This window comes from Patiria miniata, unplaced genomic scaffold (assembly GCF_015706575.1).
Source record: "Patiria miniata isolate m_02_andy unplaced genomic scaffold, ASM1570657v1 HiC_scaffold_28, whole genome shotgun sequence".
In the NCBI taxonomy this organism is placed as follows: domain Eukaryota; kingdom Metazoa; phylum Echinodermata; class Asteroidea; order Valvatida; family Asterinidae; genus Patiria; species Patiria miniata.
The window spans coordinates 168,567-194,628 of record NW_024037067.1 but is presented as its reverse complement, the minus strand read 5'-3'; the positions used below and the strand labels follow the sequence as shown (position 1 = coordinate 194,628).

General features: G+C 38.0%; 1 protein-coding gene across 1 annotated transcript; it reads left to right on the top strand.

Annotated features, from left to right (window-relative positions):
- Nucleotides 1–244: 244 nt before the first annotated feature.
- LOC119735038 (neuropilin-1a-like) lies at nt 245–25,363 on the top strand. Its single transcript, XM_038208726.1, has 8 exons — nt 245–347; nt 603–746; nt 1,176–1,397; nt 8,894–9,118; nt 19,964–20,011; nt 23,431–23,511; nt 24,240–24,287; nt 25,308–25,363. Exons 1-8 carry the CDS (start codon nt 245–247, stop codon nt 25,361–25,363), a joined length of 927 nt encoding a protein of 308 aa, XP_038064654.1.
- The last annotated feature ends 699 nt before the right edge of the window (nt 25,364–26,062 follow it).

The window sequence follows — 26,062 nt, the reverse complement described above, 5'->3', positions numbered from 1 at the left end:
CCCGTCAAAAATCGAAAACGTATGGTATGGACGACATCTGTGCCAAATTTGGTGCTTTTGGAAGAATGTGAACCAAAATATCCCTAAGACCCCCGACTATGAACGAAGGAGGAAAAAGTATTAATCCTTTTTTGTGATATTAGAAGAGAAAATGGTTTTGTCACATTCTATGGATCTAAAATGTCAGCTATATACTCTGAATTCAGAAGTGAATGCATCATTCAGCTGCGACTTCAACACAGGAATGTGTGGGTGGCAGCAGGCAGCACACACTGTCTGGGAGTGGTTGATTGGAGTTGGAAGCAGCGACCTGAGCGACACCGGACCTTCTGTTGACAGATTTGGAAGTAAGACGTTTTTTTCCCTTTGGCCTAGATCATCTTTTGAACACGAGAGGATATGAACGAGGGGACATATTACTTCGTGTCAAGATCTATTTTCAAAACTGTGGTACCTCAATTCTACCATGTGCGATAGTTGGCTTCTTTGAGGTCAAATGTCTTCAATCGTTTGTAAAATGTGCAGTAACAATTCTTTGTAAAAAAAAAAGGGTTTTGCAAATACACAATTTGTTTCTCGATTTTAACACCTCTATTGCGCAGCTTCTAATATGACGTACCTGTATGCAAGTGGAACCGACATATCAGAGGGAGCAAAAGCTATATTGACGAGTCCTGTCATGTCTCAAAGGGCATATATCTGCTGGATGCTGACTTTCTGGTACAACATGTTTGGCAGCGGCATCGGTAAGGGATATGTTTACTTTTACAAAAGAAACATTTTTTTAAATTTAAATAAGCTATACACCGACCAGAAGCATTTATTGCTCTTGTGTTTGTGTATCTTCTTTTTCCAAACTGACTTTCTGTCAAAAGCTTCAAATCATTTCTACCACAGCCTTCCTTTAAGGACCCCTTTCCAAAGCACCACAAAAGGGGCTGATCTACTCTATTGGGCTGACGTAGCTGAGAGTCACGGTCATTAAATTCTCGAAAAAAAATACACAATGTTTTACTCAGACTTTGATGACGACAGCGCTAGAGCTGTAAACCAAAATAAAATTGTCTTTAATGAGACTGTTTCACAGTATTGCATTTTATTTGAGGCTGTTTCTGGAAGTCCCGTATTCTCGAACATGTGGCTGTTTATGTGAACATGTTCATTTGACCTTTCAGGTAGCCTTAATGTGTATCAAACACCTATAAATGGGAGTATCAGTGAGGGTCTGCGTATCTTCAATATGAACGGGCAACAGACAAACAGCACAACGTGGCTTCAGGCAGAGATAATGCTCCCAGACACACCTCCCGAATTCAGAATCGTAATTGAAGCAGTACGCGGAACGGATTCTTCTTCCAATATTGCTATAGACGATGTTGCTCTCAGGCCCGACAATAGTAAGTTCAATGTAATTATTATTGATCCATAGCAGCAATAATGTAAACTGTTCCGATCGATGTTGATGCGAATTTGGTATGACAACTTCTTGACTGCGCATAAACGGCCAACAAGATAAGGTTTTGCAGTAGAAAAAAAAGAAAGAAAAAAACACCTATTGACTCCTGTAAAGATATAACGGCTCAACCTGATGGAATTCACCTGAAAACGATTCCAAGCATAAGACTTAGTCCAACACCTATTGTTATTCTATGAATTTACTATTATTATTATTCTCCAGGACAAATTCGTTTCCAGAACTTTTTGTCAAAATGAAACATATATGAACTTCAATTGTCAATACATAAATGCCCAACCTACTGAAGATGTGCTTTTTTGTAATAACGTCATTATGACGTCATCATGGATCACGTGACGTCACTTGATAGATTAATAATTTTAGTCTTTGAAAATCAATAAGAAATCACCCGTGAGAGACCGAACCTTGAATTTTACAGGAATTGATATAATAATACATGATAGAGGGGGTGGTAAAGTCCAATGTCAAAATGTGAAGACGCCCATCTGGAAAATGGTTAACACCGTCAATACAAGACTTTTGACACCAAAACTAATACTGTATCTCTTAAATAACCCCCACCCCTTCAAATTCAAAATGAACCCCAAAATGGCCTTTTTTTCTGGCTATTCGAGTATTCTGCTGTTCATACCCTGCCTAGTCATGTTGTAGTAATGATGAATAAAGACTTATTATTTCAAATTGGAAACATTCAGGCACAACAGCCTGAAATAGGCAACAGGAGCATAGCAAGGGCATAAATTTACATGTATATTGGGGGGGGGGGGATAACAATGTCTTGAAAAGGGCACTTGCACATCCAGGCTGAAATGTATATATACAGACACATTTTTTCCACAGTTCACTTGGCCTCCGTAAAATCAAATTGAGCGGGGGGGGGGGAGGGGGGCTGGTACCATCTGCCGATGGGGGTGCTGTTCTAACCGAAAATTATGCGCACTAGGGGGGGGGGGAGATCCCCTCCTAACAATCATATCATTTGTACCCCCCCCCCTATTTTGTTCGTCCCCGGATGAAAATTGTAGCCAAATTAAGCTCAGAAAAGCTGATTCAATGACTTCAAACTTGAACAAATAATGTTTAAAATATGATCTTTTGCTCACACAAATGTGTTTTAATTGTCAAAAATTGCCTCAGATAGCACCACAGATCGTCTAGAATTCAAAAAGTTTCCCGGACCCCACACCGTTAGGGCTTCGCGCTTTGCGATCGCATTTCGATCAAGGTATGTTCCCCCCACTTTTGAGAAGCGATTGACCCCCTTGGTGAGACATGGGGGGTGGATTTCAAAGCAGGTCTTTTGCTTTTTTTTAATTTTTGTATAAACATTCCTGTATTATTCGTGATTGCATTGATAAATAAGTCAGCTAATTCAATGGATATGCATGAAATTACTATGCCATCTTTAAGATGAAAAGACGGACATGGATGGACATTCTTGAATCATACTACTTTCATTCTTATGATTAATCCAGCTCTTGGTCCATTTATATTACTTATTCAATGTAGAATTGGTATCATTCAACACTTAAGCAACCTATTTTATTTATGAAATTGAAATGCGACTTGATACATGTTCACAACAAGGCACAAATTTGTGATAAATTTCTGTCCCTGTTATGAAAATGTATGAAGTCTTGAAGATGTACATCCCTGTAGTCTAAAAAATACCTACCGGTAGAGGTTTATGATTGACCAGTGGCAATCCCTCAATGAATAGCTTTACTTTAGGAACATGTATTTCTATGGCCCGACTGTCTGTGATATTTAGTGACATTAGTGCATTAATAATGTTCTTAATATATTAAATTGTCAGTTATGTGCTCATCTATGAAAGTCTTAATGACTTCAGTGGTGTGTTCAATATAAACTATGCCAAATGGATTAAAATGGAAAAAAAAAGGCATTCATTTCGCAATTACACCCACTGTCCACAGTGCGTGCAGTGCAGATTTAGTTTTTTGGGTGGGGTGGGTTTTTTTTTCATGCTAGATACCCACTTCCTATACAAAATATCCCCAAAATGACCCAATGCATCACCTCTGAAGTAGGCGCGATATTCCAAAATTTAGATTTTCATCCCAATTATCACCCGCGCTTTAATACATGATCTTCATTTTATCTCTTTGGCGTCAAATCACGTGACCCTTCCTTCTGGTCGAAACCGGAAGTGCCTGATATTTTGAAAGTAGATGAAGATGTGAACTTGCTTTCGACGGTGTTAGTTTGTGCCTAGGTGGAACTTTACACACAAAAATATTGTTGACTTCATAAGATGTTTGAGCGCCCTCTAGCGGCAAGTTACAAAAGCCCAAAACGCATTTACAGTAGATGTGTGTGGCGAAGTTTGCGGTAATCGCTTTAAAGGGAAAATACAACATTTGCAAACATCAAAAAATAAAACTACCAAATCATTCTGAAAAACCTTGCTGGACTGTTAGTGATGACAGTGAAAAGCATCCTGTAAAATCATGGCACCTGGTATACTGTCATTTTCAAGAAAAGAGGTATTTTTGTATCAATTTCCAACGCTGGTCGGCCGATTGGAAAAAAACTGGCTTTTTTTCAAATACTGGCCCCAATTGACCATCGCACTTGTTTGCAATCGATTACACACCTTTGAACGGGTACAAGCCAGCTAGACTGGTTCCCTGACCTTACAATTCCCCAATGTATGTAAACTGCTCTGTTTCTTCTTATATGGAGTCAGGGAACCAGACTACAGGAAAATGATTGTTTTTCTTGGTTTTTATAGCATTTTCGAACCCAAAACCTCAAAAAAAGTCAGTGTAACTATATTTGCTTTATATTTCCAACCCCCCAATTCCATCCATTTCTGAAAATTACAGCAAAAGCAAATGATGTATATTCCCTTTAAAGTACTATTACACGATGACTTTAATGCAGACAAGACCAGCACCCGATTTCATCAAACTCTTCGTAACTTACGATGCATCGCAGCGATGCGACGCGTCGTATCTCTACGATGCGTCGCAGCTGCGACGCGTCCTGCGATCCATTTCACGAAACACGTCGTAAGTGCGACGCGTCGTAGGTGTATTTATAGCACAACTCGATGACTGTTTTATGTATTTAGTCAGCGTACAGTAAATAGTCATCTGATTTTCAACAAAGAGTCGTCGGATCTCAGTTCGAAATTTGTTAAAACGTAAAACAAAATGGCGGCCGTGCGATGCAATTTTGAAGGAAAACAAGCTGTCAGTGGACTGTATAGCTACTTTGAAATTTCAACCCTAATATTCCGGTCTAATTCATAATTATGCAATGAATTTTCTATTTACAACTTTACACACATTGCCTCGGTATTATAATCTCGTTAATGTAATGTTTATGGCATAAAACTGGCTTAGAAATGACTCTTCTTATTTTGCGACGACCAATAGACACGTCTTAACTTGCGACGTGTTTTAAGCCGTTGTCAAGGAACTTACGACGCGTTCAACACATCGCAACTTTCGTGAAACGGAAGATACAACGCGTCGCGAGTTGCGAAGTGTTACACGTCGTAACTCGAGTTGCGACGCGTCGCAGCGCTTCGTGAAATCGGATGCAGGCGCAAAAAAAAAATGATTACGTCATCAGACAGGAAGTTATAATGAAAAAAACATAAAACCTTAAAAAAAAATGCTGAAAAATCAACAGCAAGAGGTAAAATCCAAATTTTTGCTTGAAATAGCATAGTTAACATAGCCCTCGAGCTTTCTGGTAATGACGTCACGATGACGTCATCATTTACCGTATTTCAAGCAACCAAATATCTAATATTTGAAAAACAACATAAACTCAAATGTTAGAGATTTGATTTTTTTTATGGCAATTAAAACCTTGTGGTTGTTTGCAAAAGATGTGAACTTGCTTTCGACGACGTGCGTCGTTGCCTAGGCTGTACTTTGCCAAAAATACTACAAGTGGCGTCATAAAATTTGAGAGCGTCCTCTATCGACATGTTTTAAAAAGCCAAATATTAAACCGGCAGTGGTTTTAATTTGAAATTGGCAGCAGATGTGAAATTGCTTTCAACAATGTGAGTCTCTGCCTAGGCTGTAATTTACAAAAAAAACAATACAGGTTTCGTCTTAAAATGTTAGGTCTTCCTCTAGCGGCATGTTGACAAAGTCAAAAATGCATTTGTAGTTGATGTGTGTGGCGAAGCTTGCGAAAATCAAGAGCCCACCACCGTGTTGTTGTTCCTACAACCTCCGGTCTGTTATCCTTGAAATTTACATGAAATCCCAATTTAGAGCTGAAAAGAAATGTGTAAAACAAAAAGTGTAAAAACATAATGTAATAACATATCTGTTAGAGTTTCAATCAGGAAATAAAGTGTGCTTCGGAGGTTTTAATCACTCTGTTTAAGACCGCTTGGAGTCTTGGTGCTGATAATAATAAGTAATTATCAGCACCAAGACTCCAAGCGGTCTTAAACAGAGTGATTAATACCGACTAAGCACATTATTAAATTTTATTCCCATTCATAAATACTTTTTCGGTTAAACAAATCAAAACTTTTCACTAAAAAAACCGTTTTTGTTCAAAAAGTTCACTTCATGTTTTTTGAAACACCCCTCTAGCTAAAAATAGCGTGTCTCACTCGCGGATCAGATGTAAACAACTCCTATTCATGGAGATTGGCGCGCGCGCCGCGCGTAATGCGTGACGTCGCGCAGAGGAAAGCACTTGGGGCGTTTTGCTGTGAATTTAGGACTATAAAATACTGACTCGCGGGTAGTATTGCGCAAGCATTTGTGAGGATTGTGAATGTTCAACCCAAAAAACGGTAAGAAGCACTGAATGTTTATGAGTCAACATTTCATGTGACACTGGAAAAATGTTTAAGACAAGCTAGCCATGTCTTTATCCTCCGTTTAAGACCTGCCACGTGACGAGCTTTCGACCAGTAGGAATTGGTTAAGTGTCCTAGGTATTTATGAATGAGTATTTAGTGCTGGCTGGCTGGCTGGGAAGTCATCAAAACGATCTACAATGACTGCCACTTTCTCAGCAAAATGTTGCCTGAATGTCATTGGCATTGTTTCCTTTAGCTGTTCTTTCTCTGGCCAAACAATAAGTACTTTAAGCCGCATGTAAAGTACATGAAAGACAGAAAGAAAAACCCTGGATGCAGTGGCTTGGAATATATGAAATATGTAAGCGAGATCCTGCATGGGTAAATTGAGTCGTAGTTTCATCAAAACAAGGATAAGTTTTTGAAGCTAAGTCAAAGCATTTCTCTTGCTATCAGAAATATATGGTTTAACAAAATCAAACAGAGCCATGAGAGTTAAAAAAAACAACCGGTAGTCCAGTGTAGTAAATCAATTTCTTGTTATCATGTTTGAAAGAATCCTCAGAAACATTGGTTTCCATCAGCTTCTCCTTCAGTTCCATATTTTCAGTAGTCAGCCTCTGGCATTCAGCAACTGTTTGCTGGTACAGGTCCTCACATGACACACTTAGTTGTTCATCAGTCACTTCATCATGGGGCACTGGCTGACATACACTTGAACTAATAGGTGCAGAAACACATGGTGAAACAACTTCTGGGGATCTGCAGGGGGTAACATCTGTTGCTTTATGCGATAATTCAAACAGTGCCTCTGCCCTAGCATGTTGATCTCGTTTTGCCTGTCGCTTGCAGACTCGTTGATATCGCTCTAAGTCATTATGCATAGAAGAGGTTGTCTTGATCTGAGATTCTGCATAGAGCTTCAATGGGGGAGCTCAGTCTGGAAGGTTCTTCTGGTACAAACCTGCAGGTTTTCCTAGAAAACAAAAATTGTAAATATTCACCACCAGATATATTCATTAGAAACACTCGTGCTATTTCAAATATGTAAATGTGATTTTCATTGAGGGCCCATAGAGAACCTGATTGAAGTGTCTATACGAACCTCAGTAAATATGAAAGAAACGAGTATAACCTTAAGATTTCAATCAGGGAGGTTTTCTGAAGAGCTTTATAGCTTTATGGTATTAAGTACAACTTTTGTGACCACTGTCTGTTGTGCTTAAAATGCAAATTTACAAGAATTTTGCTTTGGTTTTTGAAGTTGTATATTAAGCCAAAAATTCATCTCACTTCTTACTTTTAAGCTAAAAAGTCATGGAGCATTCTCATGATCATGTATATGAGCACATGTATGTGAACCTACATGTACACCATGTACAGTATTATCTGCAACATAGCCACAGAAGACACATTTTCTGTTTGAAACGAATGAATGTGGCATAGTGAAAAGCGTGTTGTACAAGCACATATGGTGCTTGTATTTTTAGTGGAAATAATTTTGTTTCCCACCCTCTACATTTTCCCTCTTACAGGCTTATCTAAAAAGCTGTAGAGGCGTTATTAAATTTGGACTGAGAAATATTTCCAATTCTCTTAATTCCTCATCAAACTAAATGAATTCACAGTAGTGGAGTCTAGAAACTAGATTCTGAACTTCTTGAAGGACGTCACTCAAAAATCTATTCATGAAAGAGCGAATTTTGGGTCCTGCAACATGTTTAATTCACTGTTTAATTGTCGGGAACGCAAAGAACCCCCTCTTCACTGAGGGATCAGATCTGTTTCTGCACCCATGAACGACACAAGTGTGTGGCATTTTCTCTCCAAGATGAGTATTTTTAAGTACGATATCTGCTGTTTAAGTACGATATCTGCTGCTAGTAAATGCCACTGTTGTGTTGTGTATAGGCCAATGCGAAATTTGACACACAAAATGGCGGCGGCTGCTAATCCGGATAATCGTGACGTCATGTTATGAATACTATGTATTGGGGCTGTCCCAGTAGCTGAATGTAAACAACGGCTGTTAACAGTCGATCCTGACCCCAAAATAGCCAAATACACAGTCAACTGACTCATGCTGAGTGTTTGGTGATAGCAGTTGGAGGGGGGGGGGGTGGTTTTCGACTTGTATCACTTTTGGCAAATCAATGGTTAACCAATTTGAAAATTGCCAGAATGCTTCAATCTTCGATATGCGTGTCCAGGGAACTTCTATTCATCTATTCAGAGCAAAAGGGAATGGGTTGTGTCCCCTAAACACTGTTATTTACGCGTAATACAAAACGACTTCCGCTGCAATGTCTTCGTATGTTCGTGTATATTCTGGTGATAGGAAGCACGGGTGGTTAATGTCTCATTTTGTTTTATATATGTTTTGAATTACTGATTCTATTTTGTGTATTGTCCAGTTTACATGTTTTTATGCAACAAGAAAAAAAAAAATTTGGTTGAATGAGTTACCGTGTCTATACAAGTTTAAATAAATAAATGAATAAATATATAGATGTCAACTTTTTTCCAGCCATCAGTGGGCGATTAAAACTGGAAACAATATGAAATATTAAACCTTTGTGTTCATCTTGTTATCATATGATTTCTTTTAGACATGGTATTGGTGGCCAGTCCCGACCCTCCGAGGATTTATGTTGCACCCACGGACACCTTCAATTTTACCCTCATCCATATCCCTGAGCTTGAGGCGAAAGCACAAAGAACCTATGACGTTGACTACGACCCTGAAGACGGTATGGTGTACTGGGCTGATTTTGTTTCTATCAGTCGTGCCTTTTTGAACGGAAGTGGTGTTGAAGTTGTGGTTTCAGACGGCGGTAAGATCACGATTTTTGAACAACCGATAATTTCACCCAATCAAAAACAAAGTAGGAAAGTCCAATAATGCTGCCTGGAATTGGATTAACTATTAACCGTGAAGGATTTTCCACTTCAACAATGCGTTTTTGTAACATATATCCGGTTATGTAGCTTTGTAACAATTCATGTAGTAAAGACCTTAACCACATGATGTAAAGACCTAATTTGAAAACAAGTATATTATCTCAGATATGATGACATATTAGTCGATAGGATTAACAGCTGGTCAAAGTTTAGAAATTTTGATCTATCCAACTTGTTGAAAGCTGATATCGAGGTCTAGACGATGACTGATTACAAATATACTCAATCACAAGGATGCCGTCATCCGAACAAACGGCAGAATAAAAAAAAATTATCATCTGTTTTGTTCTCAACTAAATGAAATTAATACAATTGGATATTTACTCCTCAGATGCACCTCGAAGTGACTTATCCTAAATGTACTGTGTGTACACGATACATCGGTTCGTGATGCGACGGTTACAGCCCGATAGTCGATAGTCGATAGTCCGGGGGTTCATTAGTCCAAAGCGTCATTAGTCCGATGTTAGTCCGAAGGTTCAATAGTCCGAAGGTTCGATAATGCGAAGGTTCGATAGTCCGAAGGGCCCATTAGTCCCGAAAATATAATGAGGTTAATGTATCCGAAGGTTCGATAGTCCGAATAGACCTATCGGACTTTATAGTCTCTTCGGATTATCGAACCTTATTGTCAATTTGGAATAATAAACCTTCGGACTATTGAACCTTATTTTCGTTTCGGACTATTGAACCTTCGGACTGATTAACCTTATTCTAAATTCAGACTTTCGAACCTTCGGACTAATGAACCTTCGGACTAATGAACCTTCGGACTAATGAACCTTCGGACTATTGCATCAAATGTTCGGATCAATGAACCTCATTTCATTTCCGGATTAACAAACCCTCTTTTATGGAAATTGTGTGCATTGGGACTATTTAACCTTCGGAGTAAAGAACCTTCGGACTATCGGACCTTCCGACTATCGTTCGGCCCCCGATGCGACTGACTTTGTAAATAGTACAAGTTATTAAGAATTGAACGAAGACACGTTCGTGAACCCGCCAGCACAAACATATTTTAATTCATATCCCTTATTCAAAAAAAAAATCCCTCTGCAAATAATGTACCATCTTGATATATCGATGTTGTGACGTCATAAAACCGGACACTATGGAATAAATTCAATTGTTTTCGCTTTTCAGTTACAGTTAGGGTCTTCCACCTTGATGTTGAGAATCGTGTGTTGTATTGGATGAATGACGGATCTGCAGATCTGATTGAGCGAGCTACCTTGGATGGACAAAACCGCTCCGTTGTCCTGGATTTGACAAATACGATTTCTTCCGTGTTTCTCCGTGGGCTTGTTGTGGACTCTACCAATGGGTAATATGTGCGAGGAGGGGCGGGGGTGCTTTTGGCCTCATGTCACACTGCACTCCAGAGATTTTATCCGTTTCCCCCCCTAAAATTGGCCCACGAAATTGCATTTTTTTTGTTGAAAACTAAAACCAGACCCGGCCCACGGGTTTGTGACATTCAAACTTAAACCATTACCAACCACCTTTAAGTGATTATGTCACAAATGTCCCTAATATTACCTGTTAATCAAGGCCCATTTTTGGAGTTGAAAAAAGCCTTTTCATTGTAAAAATGGTAAAGTCATGCCCCTGGTGATTGAACGTATAGGGTCAGGTATTCAGCTTACCATTCAAGAACATTCGTTTTCATTTGTTACAAAGGGTGTGCTTTAATTATTTGTGAAGGTCATTGTTCCACATAAGCACGTTTCAGTCTTTTTGTGTTCGTTGCTTTTTATTCACCAATATATTAAATACAGGTCGTGATATTGTGGCGACGTGGGACAGGGGAAAGGGGAAAGGAAAACTCAAAGGGACTGGTTTTATTCATCCCAAGACACAGACTGGCAAACAAAATATCCCACGAACAAAATATTTATTAACCTCAAACAAGGATGAGCGGTTACCCAGACGCAAGGGGGATAATTAATGAACGGCGGACTAAGCCTAAGGGCTGTTCGTTTGTTGAACATATACCACCGCTCTGGGATTCAGTGATTACTTGAAATAGAATAACAGTAATATAATTAATACTAATAAACCGCAGAGTGAATTTCAATAAACCTCGCGGAAACGTAAATAACTCTCATAATAAGATTTATTCAAGAATCACTTTTATCAATTTGGTTTGTTCAATAATCACAGCTTTAACAATAATATACAAAGGTGATTAATTACACACAAATAACCCTCGCATTTAATAACCCTCTGGGGGTCAACTGCACCACTTATGAGGAACACAATTTAATTAGGGGCCGTTTAATTTTAAAAGGGGTCGTTCATAAGTCCAACGCCTCATAGGTCCGACGCCTCATAAGTCCGAAATTTCGGACTTATGAGGCGTCGGACTTATGAGGCATACAATTTATTTATTCCGCCTCATAGGTCCGACGCCTCATAAGTCCGACGCCTCAAAAGTCCGACAACGGAAAAATGAGGCGTTTAATTTGTCGGACTTACGAAGCGTCGGGGCTATGAGGCGTCGGAGCTATGAGGCGTCGGACTTATGAAGCGTCGGACCTTTGAGGCGTCGGACATATCGGCCTTTATTTGGTTAGGGGATGCAATTCTGCCGGACCTATGAGTCGTCGGACCTATGAGGCGTCGGACTTATGAGCGGACCCCCCCCCCCCCAAAAAAAAAAAGGAAGGAGGAGGTTTTTGTTTCCTTCCAAAATGGCCCCCTGACCGGGGTATTTTTCAAAATGGCCTCCAGCTTTTGTTTAAGTGGCCGCCACTTGGACTCAGGAAATAACACACCAGCTTTAAATGGGCCAGATGCAACAAACAAAGAGGCAAATATTTGATGTCACTATATAAAATGTATCCTTTTTTCGGTTTATAAAAAAAAAAACTTATATGGGTTCGGGGACGCTCAACATTTTTTTTTAATTTGGCCTTATACAATAATCCTCAAAACCATAACGCAGTCAACTGCACCATCTAGCAGGGACAATCCTCACAAAGTATTAATCCTCACGCAACTTAAGTTATCCCAATAATACACAACACGGGTCACTGGACAAGGAAATTATAATAACCCTCGCTTAGTACTGTATACCTCAACCCAGAAATATAATAATTACTCTAAATACTATAATGAGGCGACTTTCCTATTGACTCGTGCACAAACCTACACTGTCACCTAACCCAAGTCTACCTTACCCTTTCTCTACGAAATTCGGTATTTTTACCAATAGGACGACGAGGAATTTATCTAGATATAGTTTGCGATTATAAAATTCCCTGTTCTAAGGGTCGATTTCACAAAAGGGCGACAGTTATAATGTCACCTTAATAAGGTGAATCGCCCAATTGTGGACGCAGTTAGCAAAATCTGTCGCCTTATTATAGCATACAACGGAATAAAATATTTCTTTCGCTTCGCCAAAGAAAGCACGCTATTCTTGTTTGTCTTTTGCGTAACTCAAAAGGGGGACAAACACCAACATATATTACAATCACATGTACAGAGTGCGTGATTTCATTGGCTCGTTTATCATTTTAGCTCGGCACTTAGTTCAGGCTCGCCGCACACAGTGAGTTTTTCTCCTCGCGAGGCGAAATAAATAAAACAGGACAGAAATTGGCCAAACGGCCTCGCGGGGCAGAAAACTCTGCAAAAAGTTACCGCACACTGGGATACTTTGCATTAGGCTTTATTGGAAGCAATTACATAAGGTAAAATACACTGTAGATCCATGATAATAAACACAAGCACTGCTTTTAAACCGTGTCCATGAATCCAGTCAAGGTACAGGATAATTCAGTAAAAAAATGAAACCACGTAGTATCCTGAAAATGATATCAGAATAATCTCACAAGTCTCCAGGGAAGCCAAGTAGAAGGCAGGGCAAGACTGTAAACTCTTGACATTTTAAAGCATTTTGGTTTTATTGGAAGCAGTTGGTTGTTAAATAATTGTTATTTATTAAGTGCCAGTTATCATATGAGAGTGTTGAGGGTTTTTTTTAGTTTTTTTTTGTTTTTTTTATATGTGAATAGTTTTGCTGAGACATCACTTACACTACAACAAAGCCTATTAATCGGGCTTTGATATCCTAAATATGGAAAGTGCTACAATAAGAGCTTCTTTAAACAACAACAGGGGGCACCAATTGGGTTTCATTGACTCACCCTGTATACGCCGCATTTCGCGTAAAAAAACAGGGTCTTATCATCCATATCTTTTCAAATAGCACAGAGTCTGGTTACCTTAATTTGGTCTTCATTTTCTCTCTTTTTTATGCGAGTGGGGGTTCCAGACGTTGTAAATAAAAAGTAGCACAACACTTTTTGTTCATGTGTGGGGAGCCCATCACGGGTAAGGTCAGTCGTAAATGAAACCAAAGGAATACAAAAGGATGCATAAATATTTAAAGATTTATAATTGAATAAGTGCCGTTTTTTTGTGGTTAGCAGCTTAGCTATGTATCGGGAAGACATTCAACAAGATTTGTTTTTTTATAGGTTTTTGTTCTGGTCGTACCGAGTTAGTTTAATGGGCATGATCGAGCGATCTGATCTGAATGGCAACCATCGTCGAGTGCTGATCAATAGTGGCATCCTTTCTGCTTATGGTTTAACCCTCGACGTTCCAGGTTAGTTAATTCTTTTCAATTCGTATCCTTCGAAATGACATTTAACCAAATGAAGACAAACAATTTTGTTTGTACAGCCCCCAACTCACCTGATGGCCCCTCTTAAACTTCACCCATTGTAAACATGACATTTCAACCATACAATCTTCACTGTCCGATTGGGTTAGACAACAGAACCATACCAGAAATCTTTACAAACGAGACCTTTGCAAACCTAGGGATTGATTCGGACTACCATTATGAAAAAAAAGTTGAAATACATAAATCTGAACTATTCATTAGAAAAGAAAACACCATCCTTCATCAACAACAAAAACCTGTGCGCAGGGGCACCAACATCAAGGTATGAGGGACGCTGTAACCGGTAAATCAGAATTTGTTGAATTGCTAAAAGTTGCAGATTCTGCATTCCGGCATATAGATGTTTAAAAGCCCCAAGATATCTTATTGACCACATGTTTGACTAAATCACTGTAAAAATATTGGGGAAGTGATTCGTTGGGTAAATATAAACCACGCAACTGTGAGTTAAAAAATCCCCATTTATTGGCTAATCGACGTTGTTGGGTAAATACAAAAGTTGGATACTTTAAGAGTCTTCAAAGTTGAGCATAATTTACGAAAGAAGTGGGTAACACAAATAGTTAATAATAATAATACCGAAGTCTTATAGCGCTCGTACCTACCAACAATTAGGTACTCAAGGCGCTGGAAATCATGTCTATTATTAGAGACAGGTAAATGAAGAACATAAAAAAATGAGAACCATTATGTAGCACTTTAATAATGGTTTACAAGGTGTTGCGGCGCATTAAGCAGCCACTGCCAGAATCCCCTTCTCCTAGCGATAAGAGTTACTGGGTTCTTTAGCGTGCATTACACAACACACGGGACCTATGGCTTTACGTCCCATCCGAAGGACGAAGCAATAATGGTAAAGTGCCTTGCTCAGGAGCACAAGCACTATGTTCCCACGGTCAGGATTCGAACCCATGTACCACGGTACACGAGTCGAACACCGTAACCATCGGACCACAGCACCCCATAGTTAACCGTACGTTGGGGACAATATATTGACGTTGCCCTGTTATTGGGCAGGTCCGCTAATCCCAAGTCTTAAAAGTCGGTCAAAAACAGAGAAAGCGCGCGAAATTCACCTAATAAGTGGCAACATCTACCATGTGATCTGCTACATGCACCGCGCATAGGGAGAGTCGTCATGGCAGATCGTAGGTCAGAAGAGTCTTAGCAAAGCCTTCACTTAAACAAGACTGTTTGCAGTTACGTGTTGATTGTTTGATTCAAATTAGATTCCATTGTGTTGGAAATTATTTCGATATTGTGTCAATTATTGTATGGTTTGTATTACGGATAAAGGCATTTGCATGGTTCACTGTAGTGTCGGTATTAAATGCACATAGGTGTATGACTCTGCACATGTATCAATATGGGCGACCCGTAAAATGGGCCGACAATGTACATGTAGTAGCAGTACTATTTTACTCGTAATTACAAAACATAACCCGCTGTGAGTTATATTGGGTTTTTGATCTAATTTGATGCAGGATATGGTTGACGTCAATGTATACAAGTATGGTTGAAAACAAGTATTTAAATAGGCCACATAAAACAAACATGTTTAGCGTCCTGCTTTTTTGAAAAAAAAGGAAGCGGTAGGCCCTTTTTTCCCCTTCCAAAATGGCCGCCCGGCCGGGCTATTTTTCAAGATGGCCGCCAGTATGTTTTTGTTAATGGCCGTCATTGGACCTAGGAAATGACTTACAAGCTTTATATGGGCACGAGTGGTCTAGCAGTGGAGCACAGAATTCATGATTATGTCACTGTTTAAAATTTATCATATTTTCGGTTAAAAAAGAAAGGAAAACAAGGCCTCCAAAAAGGAAGAGGGCTGGGACGCCAAACATGTTTTTGTTTATTTGTCCTTAAAGGTTTTACTATTTATTTGAAAATGTGATTCGGATTCAGCGACACAATAAAACACGTGATCAAGGTTATGAGATCAAGTATTTAATTTTGTTTAGGTTTTAACAAATGGATATAATTTGCCCAATAATGGGGAAACCATTTGCTCAATAATTGGCACAACATTTGCTCAAGTATTTAGCAAACTATGCCCAATGGGGTTGGGCAGTATTTTTTGGACACATGCCCAGTAGTTGGTCCAAAATTGGGTATATTTGTTACCATTTCTTGATTAAACTAATCACCCAAAGTTCGGGTTATTTTTTAAGCATCAACTGACATATCAAATACCCAACAAATGGGTGAAAATTTAACAAGTTGTTTGGTAATCCAACTTAATCAACTATTAGAAGATGTGCATTTGCCCAAATGTTGGGTGTTTTGTGTGCCCAATAAAAATGGGCAATATTTTGCCCAAATGTTGGACTTGTTAACTATTCGCCCTTTGTTGGGTAAAAATTGGGCATTTATTTGCACATTTTTTTTTACAGTGGACACCACAAAATTTCTTTGATAACATTAAACCACACAAATTAGGTTGGCATTACGTTTGAAGCCTATCAGCATTTGGCATAATCCTTCTGTCCAAAAATAAAACAAACAGTTTGTAGTGCATCAACACGTTTCGACTGTGTAGGAGCCAAACAGGCATTCCATACTCCAACATGCGTAGAACCAAAGTCCTATCGAGGCAAATCTTCGCAGGAACTGAACAATTGATAGGGATAGGTTTAAAAAGGTCTAGCCTACGATTGGATGCATGGGATAACAACAGTTTCGACTTGATCATACCAGGATAAGCGAGCTCTCGGAGCGACCGTAACTACAAATGGATGTGACACATTGTAAGGGAGATCCAGAAAGAGAAAGAATAATGATGAACATTTTCACGATCTTCAAAAAAACTCTTTTTTTCACGATATAGAAGCCTTCCTACATCTGTATAAAAATAGTAATCCTTTATCATTGTCATTAAAAACAAAATTCCATGAGTCAACTATTCCATATGTCATTATTTTACAGCAAACAGAATCTACTGGGCTAATTTCTTTATGATGTCATTGAATTCTCTGACCTCACGGGTGCGGGTCGCACTACAGTTGCCGCCTTCAGCTCCAATTTCAATGTACGAAGCCTTGGTCTCCACAATGAATACGTCTACTGGACCGATCTGGCTTTTCGAAACCTAGGCCGTGTCGACATTTCGCAAGGTGCACCTGTAACTTACCATGGGCCTGAAGTTTTTTCCGGTCCACTAGGTTTTCACTTTTTCAAAGGTAATTGAGAAGTTAGTTTTAATGCGAATAGCTCGGATATTTGAAGGAAAACATGAAGAGTCAAGGCAAGAACTAATAGCCAAACTCCAAAAACGGCAATTTGCCTCAATTATAAATTAAATTTCATTTTAAAAACAAAAATATACATTTAAATCCATAGCAGGGCCGTGGCCATTTGTAACGAACCATTATGTGTTTTGGCCATGTGTGCCAATTTTGAGGCTGCAGACATTCACACTTTAAAACATTCACCTTTACATTATTTTTAGGCCCTACAATTCAGCATGTGTTTACAACTAGCAGAATGGCCCTTTTTTACTCCATTGTTAGCCCTCCAAAAAGCCATTTGACATCCACCAAATAACCATCCACCAAATAACTTGGTTTTGTCGGTAAATATCATTGTCATGTCGGCAAAAATCAAGTGTTTGGCGGCGTAAATTGAAGCTGCAATGAATAATAACCGCATCATTGATTTTCCTTGATATTGGTTAAGTTTGTTATCGACATACCTTTATTTGAACAAGAATATTATAGACTTCTTGTGGGTGTGGGTATTTTGGGACGTGCTTGGCTTGAGATTTCGCATTCCGTAGCTGCCAGAACTGTTAAGCATATAGTAAGATTTTCTCAACAAAATGAGAAGGTCTACAGCCTGGTCGTAATTCTCAGAATGCGTATTCATTGACCACGTCTCCGTGTTTTATCATCACAAGGAATATGTGTTAAATTTAACATGACATAGTTAACATGTCCGTCACATACCAAGAATGCAAAATTGAAACTTGTAATAATGTTAATTAATTGATTCACACAGCAGTGGTGTTATTATTCCACCAAATCAAATTGCAGGTACTACTGAAATACCTCGAATTTCAACAACAGAATTTCCCGTCGAAGGTTTGTAAATCCTTTACTTCCAATGTTTGTTTTACATTTTGTTTTATTCAGCTTATTTCTGAGTACACGTTCCATTGACAAGTGGTATGTTCATGGGAGGGTTTGACGCCTGTATAAAATATGTTCTTCTTGCAAGCCAACCGTTGTTATCATTTCTATTTTTAATCATTCATTCATTCATTTCAATTAAACAGTGACGTCAGAATCATCCTCCACCAATCAGCCAATCTCACCAGATTTGACAGCAACGCCTACGGCGTTATCGAAGGAATCTTGTTTTAGATGCTATAGAAGTTTGATTATATTCTTGATTATGTTTACTTTTTCATCAGCATCGAGTTTTAACATGTCTTGGTGCAAGGTCTGTTGACGTAGTGTATCACAATCAGTCGTATGCCTAATCAGGGCTATCGAGTGTTTCTAAGTCAAATCTCGAAACTTTTAAAATTGTGTCATTTCATATCACAACGATATGCCTACGATCTTAATCCTCGAGAAACATCACAAGCGGTAAATGACTGAAGAATTACAAATATTTGTGATATCCAAATCAACTCGTCTATCATGGTGCCATGTTACTTCGAATTTTCAAATGCTCGAGCTGCCAGATGTTATTATCCGAAAGTTGAGGACTTTTTCTTCAGAAACTCGCAATACCTGAAACAAATGAGTAGGTCTACAACTTGGTCATAATACTCATAATTCGTTGTAGGTGGCAAAGTGTCCGTGTTTAATCATCTGAAGGAATATTTGTTACAAGTTAGGGCAGTTATTGTGTTAAATACCAAGTATGCATTTTTTTTTTACATTGAATAAACAATATCCAACATTTTTTTATTACTAAATTTACACGGCAGTGGTGTTATGATTCCATTAAAATCTTTTTGTTTATCTCCAGGCACCACTGGAATGTCTCAGGTTTCAACAACAGAGCGTTCCGTCGAAGGTTTGTGAATCATTTAATTCCAATGTTTGTTTGAAATTTAGTTTCATTGATCGTTCTGCACTCAACTGAATACACGTTTCATTGATAAGTGGTATGTTTATGGTAGTGTTCTTCACCTATATTAAATAATGTTCTTCGGACTGTGCAACCGTTGTTTTCATTGTTATTGTTCAATACTTTGTTTGGTATTTAATTATTCAATGACGTCAGAATCATCCTCCACCAATCAGCCCATCTCACCAGACTCGACCGCAACGCCTTCTGCCTTATCAATGAAAATTTGATGATATTTATGATGTGTTCTTACTGTAGTTTCATTGCATCATGGTTGAATATGCCGTGATCCATGGTGGGTGACGTGGTGTATCAGTATCAGTCGTATGCCTAATAAGGGCTATCGACTGTTTCTCTGTCAAATTTCAAACTTTCAAAATGGTATCGTTTCATATCACGACGATGTGGCTACGATCTTAATCCTTTAGAAACGTCACAAACGGTAAATTAATGAATTTAAAATATTTCTGAAGCCCAAACAAATCACAAAGCTGGAAAGTGGTCCATTGTCACTTGTTATTGTTCTGCTATGAAATACGGGATATTAGAAAACCTTCGGCAAAGCAGATCGCCTGGTAAGCGAAACAAAGACCTCGTCTATTATGGTGGCAAGTTACTTCGAATTTTCGAATTCTCGAGCTGCCAGATATATTATACGAAAGTTGAGGACTTTTTCTTCAGAAACTTTCAATACCTGAAACAAATGAGTAGGTCTACAACGTGGCAATAATACTCATAATCGTTGTAGGTGGCAAAGTTTCCGTGTTTAATCATCTGAAGGAATATTTGTTACAAGTTAGGGCAGTTATTGTGTTAATCACATACCAAGTATGCATTTTTTTTGATATTGAATAAAGAATAGCCAACTTTTTTTTATAACTAAATTTACACGGCATTGGTGTTATGATTCCATTAAAATCTTTTTGTTTATCTCCAGGCACCACTGAGATGTCTCAGGTTTCAAGAACAGAGCGTCCCGTCGAAGGTTTGTGAATCATTTTTTCCAATGTTTGTTTGAAATTTAGTTTCATTGAGCGTTTTGCACTCAACTGAATACACGTTTCATTGATAAGTGGTATGTTCATGGTAGTGTTCTTCACCTATATTAAATAATGTTCTTCGGACTGTGCAACCGTTGTTTTCATTGTTATTGTTGAATACTTTGTTTGGTATTTAATTATTCAACGACGTCAGGATCATCCTCCACCAATCAGCCCATCTCACCAGACTCGACCGCAACGCCTACTGCTTTATCAATGGAATCTTCTTTTCGAGGTTAGTGTATGAATTTGATGATATTCATGATGTGTTCTTACATGTAGTTTCATTGCATCATGGTTGAATATGCCGTGATCCATGGTGGGTTGGCGTGGTGTATCAGAATCTGTCGTAAATGCCTTGTAAGGGGTATCGACTGTTTCTCTGTCAAATTTCAAACTATCAAAATGGTATCATTTCATATCACGACGATGTGTCTACGATCTTAATCCTTTAGAAACGTCACAAACGGTAAATTAATGAATTTAAAATATGTCTGAAGCCCCAACATATCACAAATGCCGGAAAGTGGTCCATTGTCACTTGTTCTTGTTCTGCTATGAAATACGGGATATTAGAAAACCTTCGGCAAAGCAGATCGCCTGGTAAGCGAAACAAAGACCTCGTCTATTATGGTGGCATGTTACTTCGAATGTTCGAATTCTCGAGCTGCCAGATGTTATTATCCGAAAGTTGAGGACTTTTTCTTCAGAAACTCTCAATACCTGAAACAAATGAGTAGGTCTACAACGTGGTCATAATACTCATCATTCGTTGTAGGTGGCAAAGTGTCCGTGTTTAATCATCTGAAGGAATATTTGTTACAAGTTAGGGCAGTTATTGTGTTAATCACATACAAAGTATGCATTTTTTTTACATTGAATAAACAATAGCCAACATTTTTTTTTTACTAAATTTACACGGCATTGGTGTTATGATTCCATTAAAATCTTTTTGTTTATCTCCAGGCACCACTGGAATGTCTCAGGTTTCAACAACAGAGCGTCCCGTCGAAGGTTTGTGAATCATTTTTTTCCAATGTTTGTTTGAAATTTAGTTTCATTGAGCGTTTTGCACTCAACTGAATACACGTTTCATTGATGAGTGGTATGTTCATGATAGTGTTCTTCACCTATATTAAATAATGTTCTTCGGACTGTGCAACCGTTGTTTTCATTGTTATTGTTCAATACTTTGTTTGGTATTTGATTATTCAATGACGTCAGGATCATCCTCCACCAATCAGCCCATCTTACCAGACTCGACCGCAACGCCTACAGCTATATCAATGGAATCTTCTTTTCGAGGTTAGTGTATGAAATTTGATGATATTCATGATGTGTTCTTACATGTAGTTTCATTGCATCATGGTTGAATATGCCGTGATCCATGGTGGGTTGACGTGGTGTATCAGAATCAGTCGTATGCCTTATAAGGGCTAATGTCTGTTTCTCTGTCAATTTTCAAACTATCAAAATGGTATCATGTCATATCACGACGATGTGTCTACGATCTTAATCCTTTAGAAACGTCACAAACGGTATATGAATTAATGAATTTAAAATATTTCTGAAGTCCCAAACAAATCACAAATGCTGGAAAGTGGTCCATTGTCACTTGTTATTGTTCTGCTATGAAATACGGGATATTAGTAAACCTTCGGCAAAGCAGATCGTCTGGTAAGCCAAAAAAGGACCTCGTCTATTATGGTGCCATGTTACGTCGAATGTTCGAATTCTCGAGCTGCCCGATGTTATTATCCGAAAGTTGAGGACTTTTTCTTCAGAAATTCTCAATACCTGAAACAAATGAGTAGGTCTACAACGTGGTCATAATACTCATCATTCGTTGTAGGTGGCAAAGTGTCCGTGTTTAATCATCGAGGGAATATTTGTTACAAGTTAGGGCAGTTATTGTGTTAATCACATACAAAGTATGCATTTTTTTTACATTGAATAAACAATAGCCAACATTTTTTTATTACTAAATTTACACGGCATTGGTGTTATGATTCCATTAAAATCTTTTTGTTTATCTCCAGGCACCACTGGAATGTCTCAGGTTTCAACAACAGAGCGTCCCGTCGAAGGTTTGTGAATCATTTATTTCCAATGTTTGTTTGAAATTTAGTTTCATTGAGCGTTTTGCACTCAACTGAATACACGTTTCATTGATAAGTGGTATGTTCATGATAGTGTTCTTCACCTATATTAAATAATGTTCTTCGGACTGTGCAACCGTTGTTTTCATTGTTATTGTTCAATACTTTGTTTGGTATTTGATTATTCAATGACGTCAGGATCATCCTCCACCAATCAGCCCATCTCACCAGACTCGACTGCAACGCCTACTGCTATATCAATGAAATCTTCTTTTCATGGTTACTGTATGAAATTTGATGATATTCATGATGTGTTCTTACATGTAGTTTCATTGCATCATGGTTGAATATGCCGTGATCCATGGTGGGTTGACGTAATGTATCAGAATCAGTCGTATGCCTTATAAGGGTTATCGACTGTTTCTCTATCAAATTTCAAACTATAAAAATTGTATCATTTCATATCACGACGATGTATCTACGATCTTAATCCTTTAGAAACGTCACAAACGGTAAATTAATGAATTTAAATATTTCTGAAGTCCCAAACAAATCACAAATGCTAGAAAGTGGTCCATTGTCACTTGTTCTTGTTCTGCTATGAAATACGGGATATTAGAAAACCTTCGGCAAAGCAGATCGCCTGGTAAGCGAAACAAAGACCTCGTCTATTATGGTGGCAGGTTACTTCGAATTTTCGAATTCTCGAGCTGCCAGATATATTTCCGAAAGTTGAGGACTTTTTCTTCAGAAATTCTCAATACCTGAAACAAATGAGTAGGTCTACAACGTGGTCATAGTACTCATAATTCGTTGTAGGTGGCAAAGTTTCCGTGTTTAATCATCTGAAGGAATATTTGTTACAAATTAGGGCAGTTATTGTGTTAATCACATACCAATTATGCATTTTTTTTTACATTGGATAAACAATAGACAACATTTGTTTATAACTAAATTTACACGGCATTGGTGTTATGATTCCATTAAAATCTTTTTGTTTATCTCCAGGCACCACTGGAATGTCTCAGGTTTCAACAACAGAGCGTCCCGTCGAAGGTTTGTGAATCATTTATTTCCAATGTTTGTTTGAAATTTAGTTTCATTGAGCGTTCTGCACTCAACTGAATACACGTTTCATTGATAAGTGGTATGTTCATGATAGTGTTCTTCACCTATATTAAATAATGCTCTGCGGACTGTGCAACCGTTGTTTTCATTGTTATTGTTGAATACTTTTTTGGTATTTAATTATTCAATGACGTCAGGATCATCCTCCACCAATCAGCCCATCTCACCAGACTCGACCGCAACGCCTACTGCTATATCAATGAAATCTTCTTTTCGAGGTAAGTGTATGCAATTTGATGATATTCATGTTGTGTTCTTACATGTAGTTTCATTGCATCATGGTTGAATATGCCGTGATCCATGGTGGGTTGGCGTGGTGTATTAGAATCTGTCGTAAATACTTGTAAGGGCTATCGACTGTTTCTCTGTCAAATTTAAGACTATCAAAATGGTATCATTTATATCACGACGATGTGTCTACGATCTTAATCCTTTAGAAACGTCACAAACGGTAAATTAATGAATTTAAAATATTTCTGAAGCCCCAACAAATCACAAATGCTGGAAAGTGGTCCATTGTCACTTGTTATTGTTCTGCTATGAAATACGGGATATTAGAAAACCTTCGGCAAAGCGATCGCCTGGTAAGCGAAACAAAGACCTCGTCTATTATGGTGGCATGTTACTTCGAATTTCGAATTCTCGAGCTGCCAGATATATAATCCGAAAGTTGAGGACTTTTTCTTCAGAAACTCTTAATACCTGAAACAAATGAGTAGGTCTACAACGTGGTCATAATACTCATAATTCGTTGTAGGTGGCAAAGTTTCCGTGTTTAATCATCTGAAGGAATATTTGTTACAAGTAGGGCAGTTATTGTGTTAATCACATACCAAGTATGCATTTTTTTTTTACATTGAATAAACAATAGCCAACATTTTTTAATTACTAAATTTACACGGCACTGGTGTTATGATTCCATTTAAATCTTTTTGTTTATCTCCAGGCACCACTGGAATGTCTCAGGTTTCAACAACAGAGCGTCCCGTCGAAGGTTTGTGAATCATTTATTTAATGTTTGTTTGAAATTTAGTTTCATTGAGCGTTCTGCACTCAACTGAATACACGTTTCATTGATAAGTGGTATGTTCATGGTAGTGTTCTTCACCTATATTAAATAATGTTTTTCGGACTGTGCAACCGTTGTTTTCATTGTTATTGTTCAATACTTTGTTTGGTATTTAATTATTCAATGACGTCAGAATCATCCTCCACCAATCAGCCCATCTCACCAGACTCGACTGCAACGCCTACTGCTTTATCAACGGAATCTTCTTTTCGAGGTTTGGGTATGAAATTTGATGATATTCATGATGTGTTCTTACATGTAGTTTCATTGCATCATGGTTGAAAATGCCGTGATCCATGGTGGGTTAACGTGGTGTATCAGTATCAGTTGTATGCCTAATAAGGGCTATCGACTGTTTCTCTGTCAAATTTCAAACTATCAAAATGGTATCATTTCATATCACGACGATGTGTCTACGATCTTAATCCTTTAGAAACGTCACAAACGGTAAATTAATGAATTTAAAATATTTCTGAAGTCCAAAACAAATCACAAATGCTGGAAAGTGGTCCATTGTCACTTGTTGTTGTTCTGCTATGAAATACGGATATTAGAAAAACCTTCGGAAAAAGCAGATCGCCTGGTAAGCGAAACAAAGACCTCGTCTATTATGGTGGCATGTTACTTCGAATTTCGAATTCTCGAGCTGCCAGATATATAATCCGAAAGTTGAGGATTTTTTCTTCAGAAACTCTCAATACCTGAAACAAATGAGTAGGTCTACAACGTGGTCATAATACTCATAATTCGTTGTAGGTGGCAAAGTTTCCGTGTTTAATCATCTGAAGGAATATTTGTTACAAGTTAGGGCAGTTAATGTGTTAATCAATACCAAGTATACAATTGTTGTTTTACGTTGAATACACATTTACCAAAATTTGTGATTACTAAATTTACACGGCATTGGTGTTATGATTCCATTAAAATCTTTTTGTTTATCTCCAGGCACCACTGAAATGACTCAGGTTTCAACAACAGAGCGTCCCGTCGAAGGTTTGTGAATCATTTATTTCCAATGTTTGTTTGAAATTTAGTTTCATTGAGCGTTCTGCACTCAACTGAATACACGTTTCATTGATAAGTGGTATGTTCATGGTAATGTTCTTCACCTATATTAAATAATGTTCTTCGGACCATGCAACCGTTGTTTTCATTGTTATTGTTCAATACTTTGTTTGGTATTTAATTATTCAATGACGTCAGGATCATCCTCCACCAATCAGCCCATCTCTCGAGATTCGACCGCAACGCCTACTGCTATATCAATAGAATCTTCTGTTAGATGTAAATGAAGTTTGATGATATTCATGATATATTCTTACATGAAGTTTCGTTGCATCACGTCTTAATACGCCGTGATGCAAGGTCTTTTGACGTGGTGTATCACAATTAAGATAAGTCGTAAGCCTGACAAGGGTTATGAGTGTTTCTCAGTCAAATATAAAGCTATTTAAATGGTGTCATTTCAATATCACGACGATATAACTACGATCTTAATCCTGTAAAAAATGAATGAATAATTGTATCCACTTGTAGTGTAGAAAATCATTTTTAATCAATTTCACTCATTGCTTCATATCTACAAAAAGTATTGTTGACGAAAGCGGAACGTATAATTATAAAACATTGTTCAAACAATAAGTATTGATATTTGATAATTACGCTATATCGTGACTGTTTTTTTTTGTTTATTTTTTAAA

Excerpts from the sequence above, each read along its gene's own strand:
- LOC119735038 (XM_038208726.1), top strand. The coding sequence starts at position 245 with ATGTGTGGGTGGCAGCAGGCAGCACACACTGTCTGGGAGTGGTTGATT. Across the intron at positions 348-602 it reads TTCTGTTGACAGATTTGGAA|CTTCTAATATGACGTACCTG; the intron begins GTAAGACGTTTT and ends TCTATTGCGCAG. Across the intron at positions 23,512-24,239 it reads AATGAAATCTTCTTTTCGAG|GCACCACTGGAATGTCTCAG; the intron begins GTAAGTGTATGC and ends GTTTATCTCCAG.